General features: G+C 40.3%; 1 protein-coding gene across 8 annotated transcripts in view; it reads left to right on the forward strand.

The window, feature by feature from the left end:
• Positions 1–19,003, forward strand: part of TAOK2 (TAO kinase 2) — a 45,624-nt gene that overhangs the window by 7,102 nt on the left and 19,519 nt on the right. For 7 of the 8 annotated variants that reach the window (XM_087893870.1, XM_087893872.1, XM_034419675.3 and 4 more), the window contains exons 2-16: positions 5,796–5,968; positions 6,479–6,550; positions 6,729–6,830; positions 7,316–7,361; positions 7,455–7,551; positions 8,482–8,595; positions 9,404–9,495; positions 9,612–9,705; positions 9,799–9,880; positions 10,555–10,722; positions 10,993–11,205; positions 12,171–12,299; positions 14,012–14,248; positions 16,824–16,952; positions 17,960–18,163. In XM_087893870.1, coding sequence (XP_087749996.1) covers positions 5,837–5,968; positions 6,479–6,550; positions 6,729–6,830; positions 7,316–7,361; positions 7,455–7,551; positions 8,482–8,595; positions 9,404–9,495; positions 9,612–9,705; positions 9,799–9,880; positions 10,555–10,722; positions 10,993–11,205; positions 12,171–12,299; positions 14,012–14,248; positions 16,824–16,952; positions 17,960–18,163 — 1,911 coding nt within the window. In that variant the 5' untranslated portion in view covers positions 5,796–5,836. Of the gene's footprint in view, positions 1–2,820; positions 3,639–5,795; positions 5,969–6,478; positions 6,551–6,728; positions 6,831–7,315; positions 7,362–7,454; positions 7,552–8,481; positions 8,596–9,403; positions 9,496–9,611; positions 9,706–9,798; positions 9,881–10,554; positions 10,723–10,992; positions 11,206–12,170; positions 12,300–14,011; positions 14,249–16,823; positions 16,953–17,959; positions 18,164–19,003 lie in introns of those variants that run through there. The other variant, XM_087893869.1, reaches the window with a different exon arrangement.

The raw sequence follows: 19,003 nt of genomic DNA on the forward strand, positions 1-19,003 counted from the left end.
CTCAACCTTACAATATGTGTATATGGAGATTCTCAATCATCCCAGTCATGGTTGTCTCAAAGGTGCTTTTTCAAGAGGCAACTGGACTTTCTGATTTTTCTTAGAAGACGTTTCGCTTCTCATGCAAGAAACTTTGTCAGCTCTCAAGAGCTGAAGAAGCTTCTTGAATAAGAAGCGAAACATCTTCAAAGAAAAACCAAAAAGTCCAGTTGCCTCTTGAAAAAGTACTTTTGGGACTTACACTATGTGGACTTCAGTTTCCAGAATTCCCTAGGCAGATTGAGAAACACTGCTCTTTATTACCCAGATACTTAAGGAGTTTCAGTTTCTACAGTCTGCCATTCTTTAAATTTCTGACATTGGAAAGCTTTGAGGGTCCATTTCCTTACCTAAATACAAATTCCTTATAGTCCATCTACTCTGTGAGAATCTTACCCAACCATTTATTTATTCATCAGATTTCTATTGTGCTGCAATCCTAAAAAGACTTTATCAGTGGCTTACAATAACAAACATGATAATCTAAATAAAACTCTGTAAATCTTCAAACAATACAATATCTGGCCTCAAAAGCCCTCCAGAAAAGCTCTGTTTTCAACTTTTTCCAGAGGGCAAATAATGTTGGAGATAAATACATCTCCAACCAAATGCTATTCCAGAAGGCCAGCCTTATCATAGAAAAATTGTGTTTGGGAATGTTTTTTTTAAATGGGAGGGGACAACCAAATGCTTCTCGCACAAAGTGAGCTGGTAGGGAGAGGTGGTCCTGTAGGTAACCTGGCAGAAAGCCATGGAGGGATTTATAGATTAAAACCAGCACTTTAAATTGTACCTGGAATGTGGCTGTACCTTGCAGTAATCTAACCAGATGATGGTTAGAATGACAGTATGAGACACTCTAGTCAGGTCCTCCCGTCCAGGGGCAGGTTCCAAAACCCGTTGCTACCGGTTCGCTCGTGAGTGGATGCACACGCGCAACGTTCCTGCGCATGCACAGAAGCTTCTATGCATGCACAAAAGCATCCGGGCAGGTGGGCGGAGCCTGCTGCTGATACCCGTTCGCCCAATCCAGGGTAAACCAGTAGCAACCCACCACTGCTCCCGTCCCAAGTAAGGTTGTAATTGGCATGAAAGCCAAAGCTGGGGAAAGGACACCTTCAGCACAAAGTCTTGACTGCTGATCTAGCAGGAGTCACAAGTCCAGGAGGGCCCCCAAGTCACAAACCTGCTCTTTCATAGGAAGGTCAAACTCATCCAGAGACAAAACAAGGGGCATAGAGGGATACGGATAGTGAGGTGGGCAGCATATAAATTTAATAAATAAAAATAAATAAATCCCAATGTACAAACAGTAGCTCTGTATTGCTCGAGTTCAATTTAAGCCTATTCTATCCCATCTAGAAGGGACATGGTGGCTCAGTGGTTAAGACACTGAGCTTGTCGATCGAAAGGTCGGCAGTTCAGCGGTTCAAATCCCTAGTGCCACGTAACAGGGTGAGCTCCTGTTACTTCTCCCAGCTTCTGCCAACCTAGCAGTTCGAAAGCACGTAAAAAATGCAAGTAGAAAAATAGGGACCACCTTTGGTGGGAAGGTAACAGCGTTCCATGCGCCTTTGGCATTTAGTCATGCCGGCTAAGGAACACGGAGACATCTGTGGACAGCGCTGGCTCTTTGGCTTTGAAATGGAGATGAGCACCGCCCCCTAGAGTCAGGAACGACTAGCACATATGTGCGAGGGGAACCTTTGCCTTTACCTTATCCCATCCAGAGCATCAAAACCTCCAAGTCATTGGGACAAGATTGCCCGGGATCACAATGTATAGTTGGGTATCATCAAAATATTGTTGATATCAGACCCCGAATCATCAGATGAGCTCCTGCAGTAGCTTCATGCAGATGTGGGAGAACCCATATCTTTCTGATTATGGGTGCCTAGTTCACTGAAAGCTTTGCCTTTACTGCTACACTATAAATAGATGAAACACTTGAGCCAAAATAATATGCTTTAAAAACAGCATGCGTGGCTTTGTCAGTAACTTCGTCTAAAGAGAAGGTTCTTGCTCTTGTCGATGTGGCTTTTAGTTCCACTCTGCAGTATATGTGAAATAAAAATAAATTAGACTCTCCTGAGGGAGGGGGAGTTTTTTCCATTCAGAAGTTTTTTTTTTAGTTTAGTTACAATGTGTATTATGCTTTTAAATGTTATAAATTGTTTTCAAGTTAAGTATACTCAATTATTCTGCAACTGTGAATTCTTGGAAATGTAGTATTTCAATACAGCTGATAAAATGATTCAATTCAGTTCAAAGTGGTCTGTGGTTTTTTTATAAAAAAACAACAAATTTTTAGGATTCATGACTTATATACAAACTATCTTACGAGTCTCCATTTAAAATGAATGGGTGAATGTTCTGCCTGCCAAAAAGCAAGTTCATGTTTAAGAAATTAATCAGTTCGTGAGCTCCTTTGGTTAGGACACATAGTGTTCATGAAGTTGTTGTTCTAAAGGTGAACTCTGGATGATTCCCTCTTACAGGCCTCCCTACCCTTATATCCCTAATTTGAAACTTAAACTCCAGGGCCTGTCTTAAATTTCGGCCACTTTGGTGCAGCCAGGCAGCAAACACCACAACAGGAATCCTTCCAGATGCTTTCTTGCCAGTGGTATCACTGCCAAGGCAAGCCTTATGCTTTGCCTTTTTTTTTTCTTTAGATTGTTCCCAGGGAAGCAAGTGAACAATGCAAGGATTTCCTCTGACCGGCATAACCCGCCTGCAAACTGTTGATTTCCTTATTTTTCATTTCAGCCCTCTGGAGTCAGTCCAGCAACCACTGCCCATCCTAGAGAGTGAACAGGAGGGACTCTGTGTAGTTGTTTCAAAGTTTAAAGTTGCAGTAACGCTGTGGGTCTTATTTTTCAGCTCAACTCAGTTGCAACCCAGTCAAGGGGAAGGCTCGCTGTGAGAAACCTCCTATCTAGATGGCTGGGCTTTCCAGCACAGTAAATCTATTTCTACAGGCTAGATTTGACAAGCATTTTATCTGCCTTGAAACCCTGGTGCTTCGTGCATTTGAATCTTAGCAGCAGGGTGGGGATAGGCAGCCTGTAGACAGTTTATTCTGGTAATGAAAAGAGACCTTTGTTACCTGTAAAGTTTATTGGGTATTCCTGTTCTGATGCTGCACTGTAGGGTGAAGGGTACTAACAGCTGGTTTCTGGGAAACTTTGGATCCTGATAACTTGTGCTGCAGATTAACTTCTATGGATTTTTCTGAGGAGCAAATAAGGAAAATGCTGGATTTCTGAAGTGTAATTAACTAGAGAGGAGCTGATATTTTCCAGAATTTATTCGTGGATTAAGATTAAGATACTGGATTCTGAGTTGTGTTGGACCATCCTTAATGGAGGGGAAAATGTAGTCAAAGATACTCATGAAGATACTTTAAATGAACCAGACATGAGAGATACCGATTCTGTGACATTAAAAGGCTGCAACTGCAATCCTTGTTATTAATGTCAGCTGCTGGCAAGCAAATTTTCTTGCTCATGAATCTCTGCCAGACTTCTTCTGTTGGACATTTTGGGAATCTTAAGTTCTTCACCATTGGACTGAGAACAAAAGGAATAGTCTGCTTGGTAGGACACACATTTTCCTCTCGTTTTTTGGAGTGAGGCTCATTTTCTACCCACATGGTTACTTTGTGATTAGACTAAATGTTCTTGTATATTTAACATTTATTCCATCTTGTTTCAGAGGCTCAAAGTATCAGTTTTTAAATGTACCGGTATATTTTTAACCTTTAAAGGGCTCTTTTTAGAAATGTTATGTAAATAGCTTTTAGTCAGAATAATAATAATAATAACTTTATTGTCATTGTATGTGTATACACAGTATACCCATACAACAAAATTCACTTAACATCCAATAATCTCTAGATTTCCCAACAAGTTATTGGCGATGGAAATTGTAGTCCAGTGCACCTGGAGGGAATCATGCTGTAGAAATTTGCTGTAGACTGGAAGATGGAGAAAGAGAACAGAAAAATTACCCTTTTCAAAAGAACATTTACAGAGAATGAGCAATTTTTTCGAATGGGGGATGTCACTTGATACAGCTGTTCCCACATATTCCAGAAACATTACACACTTGCAGGATCCAATCTGGGTCAGTCACCGGGACGAGAGGTTTAGTCTTCTGAGCTTTTGGACTCATGCTGGAGTCCATCCTCAGGGAACTTCTAACAGAATGTTAGACATTTCATTAGAGAGAAGTTCCCTGTGGATGATCTCCAATACGAGTCTGAAAGCTCAGAAGACTAAATCTCTGGTCCCGATGACCAACCCAGAATGGATCCTGCAACATTATCCTGGGGCATGTATAATTGCCTACATTCATGAGTTACATGCTTTTTTTCTCTGACTCATTACATTCTTGGAATCTGCTTAATAGTACCATGTTTCCCAGAAAATAAGACCCTGTCTTATATTTTTTTGAACTCTGAAATAAGTGCTTGGCTTTATTGCCATATGCTCAAAAGCCTGATTGGGCTTATTATCAGGGGATGTCTTATTTTGGGGAAAACGGGGTATGTAATATTTCATGTGCATGCATATGATGCTTATAAAAGTTAAGACCTGGGTGCAATAATGAAGAGATTGATGTACCTGTATGCAGGTTATACATAAATAACCAACTTCCATACTCACTGCATTCTCGGTAAAGGACTAAATTGTCTACTTCCCAGCTAACAAATACCAAACCCAGTAAAATTTTGTTCAAGGATCTAGAAATCCCTTGATCTATGTTCCTGTAATTCCTTTTAATCCCTTATAGCCAGCTTCTCCATTTTACACAAGGAGGAGTTGCTTAAGAGCAGCAGAATAGTTATACTGGACAAAAAGACATGGTAATATTGAGCTGGACTCAGTTAACATAACATTCAGTTAAAAATAAAACTGAAAATATTTAGTAAGCCCTCCAAAGGCTTGTACATTTTTAAAAATAGAGAACCATATCATTTTCTTTATCTCTCCTTTCAATAAAGATAGCGCAGAAATTAATGCAAATAACAAATCTGGTAAACTGAGCAGGTGAGAATATTATTACTTGAATGGAAATCTGTGCCCATTGCAATATGAAGACTGAAACATGAGACTCTTTACAAGAGACAGAAAATGTATTCCTGTCATTAAAGTAACAATGGAGATTATTTTAAAAATTATGCAATGATTTTGCATCTATGGAAAGTAGATATAGCTTTACCAAAAATTCCTGGATTTTCATAGAAAGAATAAAGCACAAACATTGAGCTAGAGCTAGAAAAATGGGGAATGTAAGAGATAAGTAAAGTTGATATTGGTACTTCAGTATCCTAACAATTACTGGTTGAATGCTGTCACATAAATAGCAGAAGCCCAATTTGAATAAGCGAAGTCTATTTTACTTTATCACAGCAAGATCCGTCTCCATTTGGTATTGATGGGCTTCCCGCTATAAACATCTCTTATTGATTATCTTGTTTCTGTGAATAGGAGTAGGTGCTTAGAGATTCCTTTTGAAAAGGCTTTCTGAGCTTTTGTTAGGATTTCATGCGGCCTTGAACCCACTTCTTCAAATGGGAGTATAATTTTCATATATTTATACCCTTTCTTCTAGCAAGGATCTCAGGATTTGGTTTGCTTCAACAAGATGGCAGCATCAGATATCATTGAATTATATTCTTATAAATAAGAATAAATTACCTTATTGATACCCAGCTGGTTCAGTTTGCTAATATTTGTTTTCCATTTTAGGAGAACAGCAACAGTGAAGCCCAGCCTCATCCACGGCCGCCATGCCGTCTAATGCCCGGGCTGGCAGTTTGAAGGACCCTGAAGTGGCTGAGCTGTTCTTCAAGGATGACCCTGAGAAGCTCTTTGTTGACCTGCGGGAGATTGGTCATGGCAGTTTTGGAGCTGTCTACTTTGTGAGTGCCAAAGGAATGTTAATGCTCATGCTCAAGCCTTGCCAAGATCATTTAACACAACTCTTTCCCATCGGCCTTGCTTGTAGTAGAACCAGTTTTGCTTCTGGGTCCCATCCCATCAGGAGGGATATCACTGAATATTAATATCACTGAATATTAGATGTTGAAGAGCAATAGTGGGAGGAACTTTCTCCACATCTTGCTGATAGCTTTCTCAGGGAGAATCTGATTGGCCATGGTCAGAAGTGGGAAGATGAACTGGTCTGATTTAGTAGAGATGTTGTAACTTTAAATGGATTATCGGGTACTTGCCAGTCCCACGTATCTCTGGCCTCGTGGACGTCTCTGCTCTAAGAATGCGTGATTCACCACGCAATGTGAAATTTATTCCTTTTGAACTGTATTTTTTTCCAGGCATAGGAACCAAGTTCCTCTCTGAAGTTGACTGTCTATGGATGCTGATAGTTATTTTCATCATCCTTCTTTGGTTTACCCTTGTTATCTTCCCAGGCTCGAGACATACGCAACAATGAAGTGGTGGCTATTAAGAAGATGTCCTATAGTGGGAAGCAGTCTAATGAGGTTGGTCCTCTTTTAAACTATTAACCCAGTTGTGTTGACCATTAACTTCTAGCCTCTCCCTGGCCTAGGTAATCCAGTTCTCCTGCTTTTCAAATTTTCTAGGCTTCTTGTAATATTCTCTCCTTTACTCAAAATGTAGAAGTATATTGGAGCTCAGGCTCTCTTTTATACTTTACAGAAATGGCAGGACATTATCAAGGAGGTGAAATTTTTGCAAAAGCTACGACACCCAAACACAATTGAATACAAGGGCTGCTACTTACGGGAACATACAGCATGGGTAAGATGAGAGCGAAACGGATCATTCTTAAGCCATTGGGGTGATACATTACAGAAAGCCTTTTAAAGAATTTAAGATATACAGTGAAAATACAGACAAACTGGGCTTTGGATGAGGGGAAGTCTTGAAAAGGGCCTGAACGATGACTGGGTTTCTTGCTTCTCTGTCTGAAACCTTAGGGCAATTTAAGGGATGGAATTGGAATGCAATAAAGTAGTGGCTCCTTTCTTGAAAATCATGGAGAAAATTGTTTTTGGTGGTATCCTATTTATATTCATGGAGTTTTTGGAGGTGTCTGGATGGCATTGGTGCAAGAATGGTGGGCTTTTAGTCTGACTTAGTGGGGGTTGTTCTTACATTCTTAAGTGAATTGGGAATGCCAGGTACAAAATGGAATTGGTATACTGGGCTCCCAGATCCCTGACTGAGACAAGATGTTTGAGGATTTATTTGCCCTACACTAACGTTTTCTCTTAATTCACTAGCTGGTGATGGAATACTGCCTAGGCTCAGCCTCAGATTTGCTGGAAGGTGAGTCCAAGACCAATTGAAGAGACCAGACTTCCCACAGACCTTTTCTGAGACCTTTAAATAATGTTCTTTCCTCCATCCCTTCTTTCCTAGTGCACAAGAAACCACTGCAGGAAGTAGAGATTGCAGCCATAACGCATGGTGCTCTGCAGGGACTTGCCTACCTGCATTCACACAATATGATCCACAGGTGAGCTCTATACTGTGTTACTGAACTCTCTTAGAGATGTTGCTGCTTATAACACCCATTTAGTGTAGGACAGCGTGATCTAGTTGTTGCTGCATTGTGAAATTGTACCAGGATCTGTTTTTCAATTAGCCCCATGCGTCTCTGACACAACTCTCTTTCTTGCTACATTTTACTGTTTATTCTCTTTATATGATTTGCAGGTAGAATGGCAAAATTACTTCTTAAATTTGTGCTTCAGTCAAATTTTGCACTTTATGCAGTCTAGCTCAATTATCAGAACTGGACAGTCTTCAGATTTTTTAAATCTGCTTTGTATATAATAAATCCTTGATATCCCAAACAATTTAAGGAAAAGACATATAGTTAAAAACATGTTGCTTTTTAAACAGATTTTGCAGTTAATACAGGTAGTCCACGTTTAGTGACTGCCTGTTTTAGCAACTGTTCGAAGTTACCACATTGATGAAAAAAGAATTTTACTACCAATCCTCACATTTACAACTTTCATAAATTGGTAAAACAAACAAAAGCTGAAGTCTGATATTAAATGCAGTCACAGTTTCAGTCACTTTGCTTAATGACCACTAAAAAAGGACTAACTATGTTTTCAACTGAAGAACTATGCTATACAAACTCTTCTTCTAAAAAAAATTCCTCATTTCAGCAGCCTATTTTAAGTAGAGTAGAAATCTTTCACTTGTTGCTATCGAAGTATTGAGAGTCAGAGGCCATTATCAATATAGAAGTTTGCTAATGCAGCCCTCTCTCTTTCTCCGGGTCTTCCTTGTCCTGGTCCATGTAAATGTTCTAATCTTTGTCCTCCTGTTTTCTCCTGCCACTCACACTCCTTTTCATCTTGGCTGCCCATATTCGTCCACTGTGTTCTCCATTTCTCTGTTCAGTTTTTAATTACTGTGCCTGTCCTTTCAGGGATGTGAAAGCTGGGAATATCCTTCTGACTGAACCAGGACAAGTGAAGCTGGGGGACTTTGGCTCAGCTTCTATCATTGCTCCTGCTAACTCCTTTGTTGGCACCCCATACTGGTAAGCTGGCAGAATGAGATTTTCTGTAATTAGGAGTGAAAGTGTGGCTGGAGAGACAGTAAGGAAGTAGGTATGCATTTGAGACACCCTGGTTTTTTGAACAAGAAGAAATTTGATAATTAGAAATGTCTGGGTTTTGCAAAGAGTCCCAGTGTAGTTTGAACAGTTGATTCTAAAAAAAATTATGAAAATTATGTAATTTAGGAATGTTCCAGTTTTGGGTGAACTTTAAGGGGCATGCTTTGGAGCCTCATTTCAAGAAGTAATGGATCTAAGAAAATGAAATACTGTATTTTTCGAACTATAAGACTCTCCAGACTATAAGATGGACCTAGCTTTTGGGGAGGAAAACAAGAAAAAAAAATCTGCCTCCCAGCAATTTGCCTCCTTGCAGCCAACAGACTGGTCAGCTTCAGCACAGCCTGATTTAGCACAAGCAGCTGATTGGCAGTTGGATCTGCCTCCTGGAATACCGCCTATCAGCTATTCCAGACTGCGGGGATCGCCGCCCATCGCCACTGCCGCCTATTACCACCTCCGCGCGCCCCATTTTTGGCCTATTCCAGCGGCAGGTATAGGCGGCAATGGCAATTAATATATGTATATTAAATACATAAATAATACACATTCATGTGTTTAATAATTTCCCCCCTTTGATTAATAGCAACATTGACAATTTGGCAGTATTTTGTGGTCTGTATCCAGGGTCAGGCATCTTCGATGCAACAATCTTCCAGGCTCTATGTAACAATGTGAGCCATTGCTAAGTTACAATGTAGGATTGCTTTATCTTGCGCTCTCTTTCTAGGATGGCTCCCGAGGTAATTCTAGCCATGGATGAGGGGCAGTATGATGGCAAGGTGGATGTCTGGTCACTTGGCATCACTTGCATTGAACTTGGTATGGAATGAGCTACTTGCCTTATAAGTTGGAGTTAATTGGGGGAATGATGTGGAAGAGGGCTTTCTGCAAAACCATGAATACCATTGCTAACATTACTGTCCTTGTATCTTTAGCGGAGCGCAAACCACCCCTCTTTAACATGAATGCTATGAGTGCCTTATACCACATTGCCCAGAATGATTCACCGCTGCTGCAATCTAGTCACTGGTAAGGAAAACTCCAGAAACGGCTTTAAGCTTGCAAAAAAGAGAGGTTTATAAATTCAAATGAATCCCTGACTTTCTTCCCTGTTTTCTTCAGGTCTGAATATTTCCGAAATTTTGTGGATTCATGCCTGCAGAAGATCCCCCAGGACCGTCCAACCTCTGATGTGCTGCTTAAGGTATCTCCCACCCATTTTCACTCCTGAAAGATTCCTCCCCCCCCCCCATGCACTATGCTTGTAGCTGTGGAAATTGTATTCATTTTATCCCATCTGGGACAAAAAGAAGAAGTTAAAGTAAAGATAAGAACACTAGATATTTAAATTAGAAGAATGTGTTAAGGAAAAAGCTAGCATCAGGAACTGGTAATACATGAAAAATGTTGGTACAGAAGTTTCTAGGAAAACACCCTAATAAATAACACTCTTCATCATTTATTCCCCACAGACTCATGATAAATACTGAATCTTCACACTGGATTCATAGAATTGTAGAATTCTGTGTTGAAAGTGTACACCTAGCATTGATTATGATTGGTTTTTTTTCTTATTAAGTTGTTGATAGCAATCAGTTATTCTGTCTTCCAAAGTATTTGAGTTTCTCTCACTTTCTGTTCCTAAGTGGACTTGAGTAACCATTACATATTTGAGAATGATTATGCATCGTTGTTAAAAGAATATAGTTAATAGGTTCTAAGAAATCCCAGTGGTTGTTATCCAATTCTGTGAGTGTACTTAATAGTGGAAAAGGATTACTGAGATCACAGATTCTAAGAGACAGGTAGATTAACTTTGGAGACCTTTTGCAGACCTACTTCCTTGGTTTCATGCTAGTTCTTCCTGTGACTCCACAGCATCGCTTTCTCTTGAGGGAGCGGCCCCAGACGGTTATCATGGACCTGATTCAGAGGACCAAGGATGCAGTGAGGGAGCTTGACAATCTGCAGTACCGCAAGATGAAGAAAATCCTCTTCCAGGAGGCTCAGAATGGTCCAAATGCAGAGGCACCCGAAGAGGAAGAGGTTTGTTGTTGTTTTCCCACTTTCTCTGATGAAGTTCTCCCTGGCTTTCTTGGACTTCAGCTCACATAATTCTCTCACCATCATGAGAGTAACAGTGCCAGGAAGCTTCCTTACTCCAAGATCATTTCCTATACAAACACACACATGGTCTTTGTTTCTCTTTCTCTCTCTTCCCCCCCTTCCTCTCTCTCTCCCTCCCTCCCCCCTCCCCTTTTCTGGCAGTTGTTTGCAGTATCACCTTTCTCATTTAATCCTTCTTTGCTGTTTCAGGAAGTAGAGCAATTTCTTCACCGGACAGGAACCATCAATAGCATGGAGAGCAGCCACTCGGTACCCAGTATGTCCATTAGTGCCAGCAGTCAGAGCAGCAGCGTGAACAGCCTGGCCGATGCCTCAGATGATGATGACGGGGCTGAGATTGCCATGATGCAGGAAGGCGAGCACACCGTCACCTCCAATAGCTCCGTCATCCACCGTCTGCCGGTATAGAACTCAGTGTGCTTCTGCAAGAGCAGTCAAATGTCAATTTCAGAATAAAGCGAAGGTTGGGAAACATTGTGGAATATTTTCTAGCATGTGATAGAAAATGTAAGTGGTAGAAAATGTAAACCTTCCTGCAAATCGGCCATAAGGATATGGGAATCCTGAGAAAATAAAGGGAGAAGCTCAGTTTTGTATTTGGAGTATCCTTTACCTCTTTATAATGAAACAAAAAAACAACACCAGAGTTGGTAGAGAAAATGGAAGTCCGGGGGGGGGGGAGAAGAGATGCTAATGATCATGGAATTGGATTCCAGTGGATCATTACATTCTACTTGCTTCTTTATGTTAGAAACTTAGATGTGGGTGGGTACACTTTCCCATCCCCCCTTGCTTTTGGGGAAAAAATCAGTTCTTTTCCAGACTAGTCTTCCCTAGCTGTCTACATTTCTTTGGATTGCAGTTAAGTTTCTACATACTTTGGAAACAGCAGTTGGAGGAAACCCAACTAGATTACAAATGCCTAGTCTGTTCATGTTTAATCTGGTCTGTCCATGTGATCTTGCTTTGTGCTTAAGACTGGAAACATGACTGAAGTTGAAGCCTCAACCCAGGTTTCCTCAACATGGCACAGATGTTCATCTGATAACACCCTCCAGTTGCTTAGAATTCTAGGAATTACTGCCATAACACATCTGGATGATGTCAAGCTTGGAAGGTTGCCTAAGGGACTATATTACTTTAAACTTCCAAAATCTTGGAATTCCTTCTATAGTACTCTCTACAACAGCTTGCTCCACTATATCTTCACACTTCCACTTTCTAAAACTGGCTAATCCTAAATTACTCATAGAAGTGCTGTTTGATCTGCCGACACTACATCCTGTTTGTGCCTTTTAAAAAAAACTTGCAGAGACAATGTTAGAAGCTAAGGCATAGCTTCTTACGGTCATTTTAATGCTTTTCAGGGCCATGACAATCTGTATGACGATCCCTACCAGCCAGAAATGGAGCCCCAGAGCTCATCGTCAGCTGCCCGACGTCGTGCCTACTGCCGTAACCGAGATCACTTTGCCACCATTCGTACGGCTTCTCTGGTGAGACGAGAAACTTGCTTATATTTTATTGCATTATTAGATTGATAACCCTGCCTTCATATTTTGTACAATTCAAAGCAGTGCATAGAATGGTCTCGCCTTCTGTTTTTCCCTCAACAACCAGTCTGTGAGATGGATTGACTGATTAAGAGCACGGCCAATGTCACTAGCTGCTTTTCATGCCTAAAGGAGGACTAGAACTCACAGTTTCCTGGTTTCTGGTCCAGCATCTTCATCCCTACGCCAACCTTGATCTCAGTTGGATTCAGTCCTTTTTGTTTTGCCAGCCTCCTTCCTTTGCTGGGGGCTTCATAAGTTGCTGGTGGTGCTGCCTACTAAAGCTGCTTCTTACTTTCTCTTAATGTATTAGTCAGTGAAGTTTTAATGTTTGTGGCATCTGGAGCCCTCTGTAGGAATTTGCTGCAGTGCAGTTGTTAAGCAAGAAGCAGAGAAAATTAGGACAGAAAGAAATCTGAACTACCTGAAATACAGTTGGTTCTGCCTGTTTAAAAAAAGAAGTATATTCATGGTGAACAAGATAGCTTTGGAAAGTGTTACTATTTTTAACATTATTTAGGAGCTGATCTAGCAAAATAGTTTAAAGTTTGGTAAGTCCAGAACTGTGGATAAGTGCCAGAAATCTGCACCTTTTTTTATTGAGAACATTTTTTCAACTGTTTTCTAAGAGAGATGAGCAATATTTATTTAAAATGTGAATGATTCTGTTTCTTAAAACAGCTGCTTCATTAAATCCCATGTAATTAAAGAAATTCTGAATCATTACTAATTTGATTATTTCAGTTATTTAATTTAGAACACAACTTGTGCAAGGGTGGCAAACTTTCAGAAGTTAGATATGATACTTAATATTTGGATGATGATAGCGGTAAAGATTGCAGAAGGAAGGGCAAGGATATAAAATGAGTAAATCATATCAGGTAGAGAAAGATGGGACTTAAGGGCACGTTTGGGAGATTCATTGTTTTTCCTGGTTTTTATCTGTGTTAAATCCTTTCAGAGTTGAATTCAGTTTTCACATGGTTTCTATGTCAAAAGTGCAAAACCAGCATTCCCAATTTCCATAATCATGCCAAAATAAGAATCATGTTGCACATGTTAGAAGAGTGTTCTTCTTCTGAATATGTCATATTTTACTCCTTCATTTGTTGATCTAAGCTCAGTTATCTTGAATGAAAAGTTTCTTTACCATCAAGGGAAGTTCTGTGCACCAGAGGCGTGCTGTAGTTGGACCCGAAGTACACAAGGGTACATAGATAGGATCCAGCGTGAGCGTTCTTTTTCTACTTTTTGGAGGCTCCTTCAACAAGCTGTGCCTTTGCATTGGGATGGCACAGTGCAAATGGTAGTGGGAAACTGCCCGCTGCTTCTCTGTCTCCCATCACCCTAACCTCTCCTTGACTGGACAGTAATTTTTCCTGAGCCCCTTCACACACCATGCAAATCCAGGAAAAGATAAGATTCTTGAAGGATCAGCCAAGAGGGAGTAAGAAGATGCTCATACCGGATCAGAAGATCCTTGCCTGCTTCAGATCTGAATTTGCACAACACTTCAGTGTATTGTTCCCCTTATTCCACAGCAGAATTAGCTCCGTAATAAACCCATGAATGGTGTTGTCTACATATCACAATTTTGGATTAAATTAGATTTTCCTGTTTCTCTCTTCCTCCTCTCTTCCGTTCCTTCCTTTCAGGTGACTCGCCAAATCCAGGAGCATGAACAAGACTCAGCACTGCGGGATCAGATGAGCGGCTACAAACGGATGCGGCGTCAACATCAGAAACAGTTGCTGGCTCTGGAGAACAAGCTGCGGGCTGAGCTGGATGAGCACCAGCTGCGCCTCGACAAAGAACTTGAGGCCCACCGCAACAACTTCTCTGCTGAGGCTGAAAAACTGGCCAAGAAGCATCAGGCTATTTTTGAGAAAGAGGTGAGGACGGGAGACTAAGATAGGGAGATGGAAAATCACTTGGCCAAAGGGATAGAAACTACAAATGAATTCCAATGAGAGCGGGAAGGTGGGAAACTTCAGCCTCCAGCACAAGTTGCAGTGGGAACCTGATGTCCGGTAACACAAAAATGAAGCCCCTTTTAGTATAGCAGGCACTAAAATGGCTTATTTCAAAAGGAGGGAGGGAGGAAAAATTGTCAAAATTGTTAATACTAATCCCAAAAGTTTGAGACATTTCAGCATTCTTGCCTGAAATACTACAAAGTCTCATGAGAGGAGATTGAAATCTTGCAAATGAATGGTAATTTCATGAGACTTCGGTATTTTTACCACCCATTCTTATTGAGCTGATCACCACCTTCAGGGGTGTCACCAAAGTACTGACAACTGTTGTAGGTAGCATGTTTTTAATCCTTGGTGAAAGAGTATCTCCAAATTGAAGTAATTATTTCCCCTATTTCCTTTTGATTATTCCTTCTCATACACATTTGTACACCACTCTTGTGAGATTAAATAAAGTGTTGCAGGTTTGCTTGGGAAGCGCCTCTCATTAACTCACACTGTTCTAATTGTTCCCAACCTTTCTAGCCAAATCAGCAATGATCTGGTCACTTTGGTAGATCAGTATTAACTTGCCGTTGAAAGCAAGGAGATCAATTATCCCAAACAGAAATAGGTTCAATCATAACAGGTCCTATGATCTATTCTTTAAAATTAAAATAATCTCTCCCAAAGAATTGAATAATTTAGACAAGGGTGTTTACAACCAATTCTCCTGATTGTCAAGAAATATTATGCCTTCTACAAATTGTACAATTATTGTATAATATCTTTATTAATGATTACAATTACAGAGATCAAAGACTAATACAACTAAAAAAATAAAAGCATACAAAAAAATAGAAAGTGCAGAAAAGGGGAAAAAATAAAAATACAAAAATAAGAATATAATAAAGAAAAAAAAGAACTATACAAAGTGACTTCTGCTTCATCACAAGTATAAGCAATTTTAGTAACTTATTACCTTCGCTTAGAATACAGCACATGATCTCTTCTTCCTGCTTCCCATCTCTTGTCATCTCCGTCCTGGTCAGCAAAAGTTCACTGTGAGGTTTCTGGATATAAACACCATATTTATTTTAACCTTGAACAAATAAACCAACTTGATATTTCTTCCCTTTGCTTTTAACAATCTTGATCCATTTAAATAATGTCCTAGAACTTTACTTCTTTTCATATTTTCTTTGTCCCCTCTACAAAATTCTTCAAAGCTTTCTTCTGTAAATTGAGTATAGGAAAATTACTGTTTTAGTATAATATCCTTTTTAATTATTAAGATGTCAGCCAGTTTATCCAGAATATCTTTTTCCATATCATTCTTGTAGCTGTCATTTTTAAATCCACTTTCAGCTCGGTCTCAATCTTCTCAAGTAAAACCTGTTCCTCTTTCCTAACATCTTTGAAACAGTCTAATTAGAGGCAGACACTTGTAAAATTGACATTGTTCAAGGCAGTTCTTTCAGTGTATCCCATGTTAAAATACTTTGCTTCATCCTATATTAGTTTTAAGTGTTCCTCTTTAATTGTAATCTTTAGTTCCTTTTGGTTCCCTCTAATGTTGAATCTTTAAAGTCATCATGATTTTTTTGAAGAATTCAAAACAAAATAATTTTCCCACAGGAAGGATTCTTTCAGTTAATTCCCACATTTTATTTTAAATCTATCTTGGCCCCCTCATTGACTTGCAACTTTCCAAAGTCAATAACCTTTTGCTGTTTATTCTAAAATATTTTTTTAAAGTACTTAAAACTTTTTTTCATTAAGGATTGAAGAAAACTCATCCAGTGTTGTAAAACTTGTCAATCCGAAGGTTCCTAATAGCTGAACGGCAATCAACAAACAGCTTCCAAAATGATTAGAAAAAGAAATATGCAAACTTACTGTCCTTGAAAGCCCCAACTGGGTTGCGCAAGATAACTCATCTCACAGAGCTCTAAATCTACCAGAGATTGCACTGTTGCAATCTCCTCCTAAGGAGCAAACTATCTGGTGTACTTGTGGGCAATCTCAAGTCCTTTCCTTGTCCAGAGAGGAATTACAAAGAGACACTCTACTACCGGCTCTTCATTCCACTGCAGTTTGCCATTCCTTCTCAGAGGTCAAATTGTACACTTTCCCATTCTAGGAATCCTATTTCTCTCTAAAGCAGCGGTCCCCAACATTTTTGGTTCCATGAACTGGTGGCGGGAGCTTTGGCAGTTTTGGGGGATGGTTTTGCACATGCAACCTAAATCCTGCATGACCACAAATGAAGCTTTACGCACTTGCCCCCCCTTCATTGGCCTGCTTTCCAATGGGCCGGGGTTTGAGGACCTCTTCTCTAAGGGATGGTTTAAACTTATTAATTACATGTAGAGTAATGTCTAGTTTCCCACCATCCCACCATCCCCTTGGATGATGTTCTGACTATATACAAAATTGCCAGCATGGCTAAGCTATCTTTCTGTTCCACTCCCATCATTGGTGACCCTGACTGCTCCTTCCACTTCTGCAGGCAAAAGCTGCCCTGGCCGAAGAGAAGAAATTTCAGCAACATATCTTGGGTCAACAGAAGAAGGAGTTGGGCAACCTACTTGAATCACAGAAGCGCCAATATAAGTTACGGAAGGAGCAGCTGAAAGAGGTATCCCGATTTGAAAGGTGGCGAAACATAGAGCAGGAAGCCAAAAGTTCATTTTCCTACACTAGTTTGGCAGCTGACTTTCCAAAGTTCCTTTTGCCGCCCTACCTGTGCCTGGACTATGAGGCCTTTCAGAGATGATGGCACTGGTGATGATGACGATGAAGACAATGAGTTAAATTTACATGTCACCCAACTTCTAGCAATTCTTGCCACAATTTGTTCTCTTCTTATTTTGATTTTTTTTTTTACTTCATATATAATGACGCAAATTCCTTCTTTAGGGGAAGATAAAATACGGCATTCAACTGGTTTTTAGGAAAAAGTGGAAAATAACGTGCCCTAAAAGGCCAGAAATAACCAAATGAGGTTTATGCTTCATGCTGACAGTTCATATAATGATATGCAGCCTGTATCTTTGAAGAGAATGATAGAAATATTGTAAGAGTGACACAATAAGGATTTTTATTCACTGAGCAAATACATAACTGTGACAAACATGGAGAGATGTTGTTGAAAGTCAGGGTTTTGTGTTCCCCGTGTTTGTTGTTGCTCCAGGATAAAAACAAAATGGTGCATATTAAAAAAGAAATGAAAATTTTCCCAGAGGTATAATTTATACACATTCTTTTGGAATTCTGCTCCTGTTAATCTCCAGCCATGAACCATTTCCCAAGATAGCTTTCCTCAATATATGTCTTGGTATGTGAGCTAGAGATAATGAATGGGACCTGTATTCCAAAACCCTTGGCTGACCCCATTTGGAGGAATCTACCCACAGCCTTTTCCAGTCTTGTACACAAATGTTGGAGGGGTGATGACTATATTTCCCCACATCTAAATTTGCACGTCATGTTAACCACAATTCAACGCCATACTGAATTGCGTGTTAAGAGTGTCAGATGAACTTGGTCATTGCCCTTTGTGAACACGCTGCCCTTCAACTGCCAAAGCTTAGCCCTATGTGTCAACAAAGGAGTGTTCACTTTTTCGTGTTATTCCTTTTGCAGGAGCTGCAGGAGAATCAGAGCACACCCAAGCGGGAAAAGCAGGAATGGTTGCTGAGACAGAAAGAGAACATGCAACATTATCAGGCCGAGGAAGAGGCCAACCTTTTGCGGCGCCAGCGGCAGTACTTTGAGCTGCAATGCCGCCAGTACAAACGCAAGATGCTGCTGGCACGCCATAACTTGGACCAAGACTTACTGCGGGAGGTGGGGACCAGTAATGGGTGCCTGATGGGAGCAGGAAGGGGGTGTCTGTCTGTGCTTGAAAAGCAAAACTGCAGGAGATGTACTCTGAGGGGTGGGTGTGTTGGGCAGGGTAAATTGTGTGCCCCTTTTCCCACTCTCTTTCCTTTGGAAAGAGTTGGCATAATGAATGGTTACTTGAATGCCTGCCTTTGCAAGCTCTTTGTAGCTTATTTATTAATTAAATGTCCCCTAATTAAATGAAGTTAGGCCACACAATTCCATAGCAACTATCGACAGGGTGTAATATTAAACCATTTAAAATATTACAGTACAAAACCATATATAAACCGTTCAGAGGAACAATAGCACAGCCTCTAGCAAACTAGTTAGGAGGAGTCTGCCATCGACTTTAGTCCAAGGCCTGGAGAACAATCAGGTTTTAAAAGGTTGTTTAAATTATGCCAGGATGGAGGCTGTATGAATCCTGGGGGAATGGTTTTAGAAGATGGGGGCTCCAGGGCAGAAAAAGCCCAGACTTTTTGGTCCCATTAGATAACATTGTCTAAATAAATGGGAACCAGACCATCTTGACAGTGCCAGTCATGGGATGAGCAGACACTCCACCGGGCCATGGAGGGCATTATAGGTAACTAGGCAACCAGTGACCCATCGGGCCATCCTTTCAGAGATGTTTCCTTACCAGATTCCTATCAGAATAACAGAAGGTCTCATGTAGCGTCTTCACTGGAAAAACTGCCCATGTTGAATTATATAGCACAATCAGATATCAGCACAGGAAATATTTTATGACATGTACTATGTCATAAACTGTTTTGTGATCATTTTGATGTCATAAAATGT

The sequence above is a fragment of the Pantherophis guttatus genome, chromosome 4, assembly GCF_059756535.1.
Source record: "Pantherophis guttatus breed Tessera chromosome 4, ASM5975653v1, whole genome shotgun sequence".
Classification (NCBI taxonomy): domain Eukaryota; kingdom Metazoa; phylum Chordata; class Lepidosauria; order Squamata; family Colubridae; genus Pantherophis; species Pantherophis guttatus.